Source organism: Megalobrama amblycephala, linkage group LG7 (assembly GCF_018812025.1).
Source record: "Megalobrama amblycephala isolate DHTTF-2021 linkage group LG7, ASM1881202v1, whole genome shotgun sequence".
Taxonomy (NCBI): Eukaryota; Metazoa; Chordata; class Actinopteri; order Cypriniformes; family Xenocyprididae; genus Megalobrama; species Megalobrama amblycephala.
This window is the reverse complement of record NC_063050.1, coordinates 48498452-48507847: the sequence shown is the minus strand read 5'-3', so window position 1 is coordinate 48507847 and position 9396 is coordinate 48498452. Positions and strand designations below refer to the sequence as shown.

The following is a 9396-nucleotide window of genomic DNA, read 5'->3' as shown; positions in this document are numbered from 1 at the left end:
TGTTTCAACCAAGGAGGCGTGTTGGCTTGTTTGTCCATAAAAGACGAGCACAAACAGTTTGCCTCGTCTCTCGTGCCCTCTCGTGCACGTCTCTCCCGGACGTCTCAGGCGACTGCGCTTCCATCACGCGCTATTCTTCCCTGGGACTACCATCTTCTTGGCACAAGCTTTGCTTTTGTCAAGCCTTAGTCATCTGCCATCACCTGGGAGACGGACTCTCTCTCTTCTTTCTTTTCTGGTTATTTTACTCTTCAGTTTAAACCTCCTTTGAAAAACCCGCCGGAGGACACCCTCCTGAAGAAGGACCAATTACCAAACTGAGCGCTCTGAAACTCTAAAACTACAGCACCCGAACCTATATGCAAGTATTAACTTCTATAAGATTTGTGTACTGAGTTTCCTTGCTGGCTCTCAAAGGTTTACTGTTTGTAATTTGCCAATCTTTGATCACCTCTCTTTTCCTGTCTTTACTTTCGCTTTTGTATATATGTATGTCCTCTGTGTATGTTTAGCAGTATAACCTTTGTATTATCAATTTCATATATTAAATACATTATATTCATGCTTGATTGTTCTGCTGCACATTCAGAAAAACCAAGTCACTTCTTCGTCGTCGATCCGGCAACACTGCTTTATGCTTTGATGCTATAGGAATTTATTCTCGTGGCCAGAGAATGAAATTTCTTTCATAATAGTCTATGAGAAAATTAATGGTTTGCTGGACAAACTAGGATAGCTTCTCTAAACAACTATTTAAGCTAGAACTAATCATATATGTTTTTAGAATTGTTTTTAATGTCAGTGTTTTTAATTTACAATATATGTGCATAATTCCCTCTTGGGTCGATATATGTATCATAACTAATCATAAGGCTTTATGATTTATTATATTCATATATTTCACACATGAATTGATTAAATACTTGTAATATTGCTAAAGATTCATTACAGTCATTAAAAGTTCATGTGCATTTAAAGGCAGATGTCCCAAAACATTTGGCAATATAGTGTAGATTTCAAAAATTATACAAGTTCAGTAGGGGCCATTTCTGGTGGTAAAAGCGATTTATAGAACATGAATAAAGAGTGTTAAACATGTCTGTACTATATTTATTTAGTTATTGAAAACATTTTGCATATTTATTGAAAACATTTTGCATGAAATTTCAGAACAATCTGGAAAGCCTTCAGTCTTTATTTCATAATTATTTTAGATGATTAATACAAAAACTTGGCTTTCAATCAATTTTTCTTTCCTAAAAACAAACCAAGAAAACTGCCAAGTGGCAGAGAATGTAGGTCATTGCCAGCATTTTATTAAAAATGATCTGTGCATGTAATCTAAAAGAGCTCAATTACTTCTATGGAATACATGCCAAAATCTTCAGATTGTTTGGACTTTTTTAGCACTTGAAGACTTCCCTCAATTTTGCCCAGTTCAGCATACAGTTTTACCTGAAAAGGGTTGCAAGACACTTTACATTGTTATTTCAGCTTCATAAAATTCAAGAACTGTTATTTCCAATCAGCAATAAAGGATCTATATACCATACCTGTGATCTCACAAACTTGTGAAGATCCGACACCAGTCTTTTGGCTTCTGGTGCCACAGCCAAGACTGTGAAATGAGCATCCAGTAATATGCAAATCCAGTCTATGATCTTTATAAAACAAAAACAAACAAACAAAAACATTAGAAAGATGCAAACTAAATATAATTGTACAAAACGGTTTGATTACAGACCTGAGAAAAACTTGGGGTCCGTAGAGCTGGGATTTGTTTGTGGGCATCGTGAGAATATTTGAGATAAATGAAAAGTAGATACTGTAAAAAGACCTAAAAAGTAAATTGAGAAAGCAAAGGTCATTAAAAATTTGAATCTTCCCATTAAGCCTGTAACAAACCACTGATAATTAAATCAACAAATAAGCAATATGCTTTATAAGAAAACATTCCACATCCTGCCCAATGTCCAGAGAGACACTTTTTTCCACAGATAAAGGCCCTGTCTGAATCTCTTCATTTACTGCTACAAACTGGCATGGCTAGGACCATTGCCTTTCACTTTGTACATGCTACCCTTGGGAGATATCATTAGGAAGCATGGTGTTAGTTTTCAATGTTACGCTGATGATACTCAGCTCTATATTTCTTACTTACCAATTCACAAAATTAACAAAGCACAGCCGATATAAAAAATAAATAAATAAATAAATAAATAATAATAAAAAAAAAAACTGGATGACTGGTAATTTCCTACTACTAAACCCTGAAAAAACTGATTCTAATTATTGGACCAAACACCACTGCACATAATAACCTAGAATAATGTCTAACATTTGATTGCTGCTCTGTTAAGTCTTCATCATAAGTTAGGAACCTGGATGTGCTCTGATACCAATCTTTCATTTGAAAGCCACATTTCTAGCATCTGTAAATCCGCATTCTTCCATCTTAAAATATATCTAAACTATGACATATGCTCTTCAATGACAAAGGCACTTAAAACTCCAGCTGGTCCAAAAAGCAGCAGCTAGAGTTCTTACTAGAACCAGGAAGTATGACCATATTAGCCCAGTTCTGTCAATACTGCATTGACTCCCTATTAAACATCGTATAGATTTTAAATTCTTACTACTTGCTTAAAAAGCACTGAATGGTTTAGTTCCCCAGTACTTAAATGAGCTCTTAACACATTATAGTCCCACACGTCTATTGTGATCTCAAAATTCTGGCCAGTTGATAATACCTAGAATATTTATAAATATAAAAAAAATAAATTAAGAAAAATGTCATCTAGATTGTCAACTATCCCCTGTGAAGGCCTCATCGACATGACAGCCAGTGGCACAGATCCTCAACAAAACCGTTTCCATACCGGCGTGATGAATCCGATCTTCAGCCAGATGGAACTGGATTAAATATTTTGACTGTTCCGATCCCAATCTGACTTAAGACACATAACAGTGCATGATTATGATTCAGGCAGTGTTTGTTATTGGCCAGAGGAGAACTGGCTGCCAGACTGAGCCCTTCTCCCAAGGGTTTTTTCATCCATTTTTGTCACCTGATGGAGTTTGGTTTCCTTGCCACTGTTGCCTCTGGCTTGCTTAGTTGTGGACATTTGATATTCAGCAAATGTTTTTGATCTGCCTGCATTGACACCATTGAATGTGAATTGAACGTGAATTGAACTGAGCTGGACGATGACATCACTGTTTTCTCCAGAGCTGTTGTATAGATAAACTAAATTAAATTACTTAAAACTAAATTAATAACTAATGATTTTTACAATGGGATGAATCAATACTGAACTTGCTTAAGCTGGACAATGACACCATTTTCTTTTAGAGCTTTGTGCGGTCTTGCACACTTGTGCTGCGTGCACAAGCACCCCATTTGAGGCCTCTATTTGCTCCCTTGATGCATGCTCCGTAGCAGATATCTACCCAACAAGCAGCATTGTGTGTCATGAAAGTGTGGACTCTGCTGCAAGGGCTTAGGGTGCCATTTGGGACAGGTCCAAACTCTTCACTTTACAAAAACTTCTTTTGACCCTACAAAACCTGGTCAAAAACTGGCCAATGTTCATTGGGGAGAGGGGGGAAAAGGCATCTACCTCTGTTCCACAAATTAGGATACCAAATAATGGGAAACTCTATACCAACATAGGCTAGATACTCACAATGACCTCCGGAACCGTGAGATCTTTTAGATGTGGTAGCAGGGTCTTGTCACTGTACGCTGTCTGCAGAACCTCATTTCTATCCTATAGGTTAAAGAAAACATCCAGAACAACAAACAAAAATGGAAAAGAACAAGAGTCATACATTGTTTTTTTTTAATACACTGGTTTTGATGAAGGATACAGAAGAGCACCCTTGTGTAACCCCACAGGACAGCTCATATCCAGGGCTAAGGGATCTCTTTGTAGCTTGCTGCAGGGGGTGTCAGACACATCACTCTCTAGTGCTGGGGGGCAAAAGCCGTTCTGCTGCCCACCCTCCTCCTCCAATCCACTTTGAGTCTGAGTCAGCACTTTCATGAAGATGACACTCTCTGTGTCAAGATTCACAGTCTCAATCTCTGAGTCTGGAGTACTGTAGTCAGACAAGATTTTTATAAAATCAGTTTTACATCAGTATTTTTTAAAAAGACATTTGTACAAATGCGCTGAAGCTTAGTGTTATTGGGTGTAAAGGTGTGAATGTCGTTAAGCAGGTAAGCACAGGACTCACCTGAGAATAGCTTTAAGACAAGCACAGGTGACAGCTTCAGGAATGTCAGGAAAAATTTGGAAAGCAATCTGACAGAGATGGAAGTCTTTCTTTACCATGGCCAGTGACAGCAGTTCAGGGCACACACTGCATTTCGAAAAAAACAAAACAAGAACACAATGAGGATAGATACACAAAAAACACTAGTACCTAGAAGACAAAATGTGTCCACAGAGCCGATCATGTGTGGTCAAACCTGTAGCAGAGGTACCGAGTCTCCAACAGCTGCAGAAATGCACACTGAGGGTAGAAGTTGGCATCTGTCTGGGATCTTGACACTAGCTCTAATGCCATTCTACCTGTTGCCAGCTGGAGGTCAGTCTGCGGAGTCAGACGAATAAACTCACCCACCTCTGCTTGTACATCCTCTCCTGCACCAGTCTAGCAAAAACCACATATTGCATCTTTACAAATTATTGAACAATTCATTTGCAAAGGCTGTTGAAAAAGCGACCTTTGAAAATCAATTTATTATTCCGTGTCAGTAGCAGCGCGAGTGCATGAAGTATGTCAAAAACAGAATGGAGCATCAGTTTACTGTCAGGAATTTGTAGCATCAATGATTATAATGGGTTTTATTTGCTTTTATCATGTCTAGTGTAAACAAGGTGTCATGCACAACTATCAAAAAAATACTCATTAAAGGATTAGTCCACAATTCTCCTGATAATTTTCTCACCCCCATGTCACCCAAGATGTTCATGTCTTTCTTTCGTTAGTCGAAAAGAAAAAGGTTTTTGATGAAAACATTCCAGGATTATTCTCCTTATAGTGGACTTCAATGGCCTCCAGATGGTTGAAGGTCAAAATTACAGTTTCAGTGCAGCTTCAAATGGCTTTAAACGATACCAGACGAGGAATAAGGGTCTTATCTAGTGAAACGATCGGTCATTTAAAAAATAAAATACAACTGTATATGCTTTATATAAACAGATGATCACCTTGTACGTGCTACCGCTTTCCACATTCTTTAAATTCTTAAAATCTGTTTATATAAAGCATATACAGTTGATTTTTTTTTTTTAAATGACCGATCGTTCCTGGAATGTTTTCATCAAAAACCTTAATTTCTTTTCGACTGCAGAAAGAAAGACATGAACATCTTGGTTGACATGGGGGTGAGTAAATTATCAGGAAAATTTTATTTAAAAGTGGACTAATCCTTTAATCAGAGAAAGCTACACACCACCATAAGAACCAAGACGTTGAACCAGCTAATGTGTAAATTCAGTTATTTTGTTCAGAAATGTAATATAAATAGTTCATGTCTGTTGTGTGAATTGCTTCTAACATACTAAAACAAAAAAAAAAAAACAAAAAAAAAATTTTCTTTGATAAACACCTTGCAAAGGGTATGCAAACTTGAGTACAACTGTGTACACATCTTAGTAAAAATATAATTGCAAATAAGCTTACACAAATAACTACACAACTGTGCACATGTATTTGAATTATCGAATTAGCCATGTAGGAATTTGTGTGATTACAAGACTTAACTTATCTTGAATGTAAAAAAAAAAAAAAAGAATTCTGACATTTTAGTAATGACAGAGGAAGCTTTATACCTTAATGTGTTCTATAAGTTGATCCACTGTTAGTGCAGACTTTACAATAGATGTCTGCAAGAAAAAGTAAAGAATATAATAAGTGACAGAGTGCTTGATGGATCATAAATTGATTATGCACTGCAGTTGAATGTTTTCTGCATACTACTAATAGTGCCACACACAAAAAGACAACATAGTTCAGTATATTCACAAGTTACAATGTAATTATATGGTATTTCAAATTTTAAGAACTACAATAGGTTAAATTTTCGGTGTTAATAGTTTGTTTAGCACAGGGGACTGCAACGTTCAACAAAGTGATTTTTTTTAATTTTCCATTTAAAAACTGAGCCAGTCCCATACAATATACTGTAGTGCACATATACAAAAATACACTGTAGTACACTTCTGTAAAATAAAGTTCTTAAATTCAACTTAAATTTTAGTTAAAACCCGATGACCCATGTTCTCCCAGCATAATGGGCAATCATATACTTGATTATTTGGTTAACAGAAACAGAGCAGAATCTAAAATTGTATTGTTTACATTATTCATAATATTTATTTTAAATCCTAGAAGTTTATTTTAGGCTTCTAAAGTTTAGATCAAATCAAAACAGTTGTATGTTAAGAATTAACTGTAGCTTCAAAACATGCAATCAATAATAAAAGACATTTTTGTCTTGTTTTTGCACAAAAAAGTATTCTCGTTGCTTCATAAAATTAAGGTTGAACCACTGCAGTTATGTTGACTATTAACGATGTCTTTAGTACCTTTCTGGACCTTGAAAGTGGTGATTATATTGATGTATATGGACGAGTCATATACCGCTCGGATTTCAACAAAAATATAATATTTTGTGTTCAGAAGATGAACGAAGGTCTTAAGGGTGTGGAACGACATGAGGGTGAGTAATTAATGACAAATTTCATTTTTGGATGAACTAACCCTTTAATGATACAGACAGCAGCAGGTATTTGCATTAGGCTTTAAGACTGAATGCATGGAACTAATAAAATGACACGCAATTTCTTTCCCAAATGTTTCTCCATCTCGCAGCGCACACACAAAGTTCTTTTCTTTTGCAGTTTAATGGGCTTTAATGACTCTTTTTTAAAATAAAGCATGTCCCGCAGTAGACATGCTTTATAACGTAACATGATTTGACTGATTTGAACGTTAAGTTTACGCTTTTCAGGAGGGGAGAAAGCACACCATTGGGTGGGGGCACAGTAACTTGTTTGGGGGGCATGACCTGTGAATGCACCCCACTTGGCACCGATCCTGTTGTGCACAGTCCTACTGCTGTTGAATTGTTTTTCAAATGCGTCACCACACATGAAAGACACATGACACAGGATATAATTTTGCCATTAAGCACAGGTGATCTAGTAGGCAGTAATTTCTGTATTTTAATATTATTACGAGGACATAAAAGATCACAATCTTTATGATTCACTTGAACAGTAGATCGTGGACGTCTTCAAGATCAATAATGATGTAAAAATGCTTGTAAAAATGCTGTAAATAGAAACCTTTGATGCACAGAGTGCTCAAACAAACACGAACGAGAGCGTTTGAAAGCAGTGTCTATCAGCAAGCACCGAATATACCCAGCACTCTGTGCTTTTGGCATTGCAGAAATTCTTTTAGTACCGACTTGTACCTGTAGTTCTGGCATGTTTGACAACCCTACTAACCATGATCTAGATAAGCTGCTCATGTAGCGCAGTGGTTGTTTGAATGGTTTGCCCAAGCTAAACAATTCTGTTGACAAGTTTAATTTTCATATCGTATTTATAGCTCCTAACAGGCTGTATGACTATGATGGATTATCTCAACATGTATACCATAATGTATGTGAGACAGTCTTCATATAATTGAATACATGCACCTCTCTCACTATTACTCAGCTGCCAGTGATTACCCCCTCTTTACATGCTGACCCTCATGTTTTGCATTCAGTTATGGCAAAGTAAGTGTTTGGGGTGGGGATTGCATGAACCTCCCCACTGCAAAAACAGAATTCTAGGAAAGAATTCTCTTGTCTCTTACATTTCTTGTTGACATCCTGCTCTTGATTCCTGGTGTCTGGGTGATGTCACCAAGAGGCTGGGCAGTCCAGGAAGACAAAAGGCTACATGACTTGGATTCTGACGAAGACAAAACATCATGGCATGTTTTGCCACCTTTCATATGTCACTCTAGAAAAGTACGGCATATGTTTCATATTTCAGCAGAAAAGTCTTTACCACTCTGACTCTGCTTCAGTTTTCCCATTGTAGCTGCAAGAGATGACTTCTGGCACTCAAAAGGAATTACTGAGAGCATCTTCCCATGAGGGACGTATAGCTTCCCAGAATAACACCACAACTGTATTCAGGAGAAAATGTGTTTTAGTGCAGTATTAAACTTGTGTATTATCTTTGTGAAAAGTAAAAAATAAACAAAAACAAACAAACAAACAAATAAATACAATAATAAAAATCACACCTGACTATAGATCCTTCCAGCCATTTCTTTACTAGCCTGAAGAGTTTGGAAATGTGTGTTCCAGATGCAAAGGTAATCTATGAATGACAACATTCCAGTGATCATTGCACCAATCAGATATCAAGTGATAAAAGAGGGAAGGGAGTAAAATATCCAGCACTAAATGTCATTGATAAGAATGTGAAGAGTAGGGGTGTGCAAGATTGATAATTTCTGGGATAAAGATAAGTAGAAGATATTCTGTTTGTAACACGATGTGTTTGCAAAAGTCTTATATTGTACAAGCTCGTCCCTGTTAAAAAGATATTAACATGATCAGAAAGCAACAATTAATGGAAAAAAACAATACAATAACAATGAGGAGGAGGATAGGGCTAGGCAATAAAATAATAACGATAATTACCGCAATATAATTTCTCTATAAAATTATAACAAAGTTCAGTAAATGTTCAATATAAGGTTTACACGCCAAAAGCGGAATGAAACTGCACTACTTGTATAACTGTTATGAATATAAGACAATGTTTTTTTTTCTTAGAAATACATCTGAAAAAACAGGATAGTCTTATATTCAGGGTCTAGACTTTTACATGTAAATAATAAACCAGCAACAATAGGTGGCGCCAAATACACGTAAAACGATTGTGACAAGAAATACAGCTTGTCACAGTGTAATTTTAGAAGATCGCAAGGGCAAAAAGACAGTCTTAAAAACAAACAGTCAAAGAAAAGCTAACCATCTAAGACCCGCGTGACTTTCATTTTTTCATGCCTCGTTCACGGGACCAAACTTCCCCTGTATGTGATTTTAAAACACAAGACTACCCAGATTTCAAAACTACAACAAGATTTCACTTCTACCGTTTATAAAATGTTTTTCACTATGAGACTGATAGCATAATTGTTATAAACAGCGCACAAGATGTCTTGTGTGTAAATGCTTTAAATTCACTTTTTTCTATGAGTGCACGTTGGATGTGCGTGCAGCACAGAAAACAGCACGTGAGTCGTCTGGCGCTTGAATGGTTTAAAGTCATATTGAAATGCACAAAGGAATCATTAAGAGGAATCCAAATT

General features: G+C 36.5%; 1 protein-coding gene across 2 annotated transcripts in view; it reads right to left on the bottom strand.

The window, feature by feature from the left end:
- Positions 1-1096: 1096 nt before the first annotated feature.
- The window catches only part of nol11 (nucleolar protein 11), a 59311-nt gene continuing 51011 nt past the window's right edge, over positions 1097-9396 (bottom strand). The window contains exons 8-18 of one of the 2 annotated variants that reach the window (XM_048197906.1): positions 8320-8396; positions 8079-8199; positions 7882-7979; positions 5844-5897; positions 4475-4659; positions 4240-4365; positions 3871-4101; positions 3687-3765; positions 1745-1837; positions 1554-1661; positions 1097-1455 (exon numbers count right to left, since the gene is read on the bottom strand). In XM_048197906.1, coding sequence (XP_048053863.1) covers positions 1342-1455; positions 1554-1661; positions 1745-1837; positions 3687-3765; positions 3871-4101; positions 4240-4365; positions 4475-4659; positions 5844-5897; positions 7882-7979; positions 8079-8199; positions 8320-8396 — 1286 coding nt within the window. In that variant the 3' untranslated portion in view covers positions 1097-1341. The remainder of the gene's footprint in view (positions 1456-1553; positions 1662-1744; positions 1838-3686; positions 3766-3870; positions 4102-4239; positions 4366-4474; positions 4660-5843; positions 5898-7881; positions 7980-8078; positions 8200-8319; positions 8397-9396) is intronic. The other variant, XM_048197907.1, reaches the window with a different exon arrangement.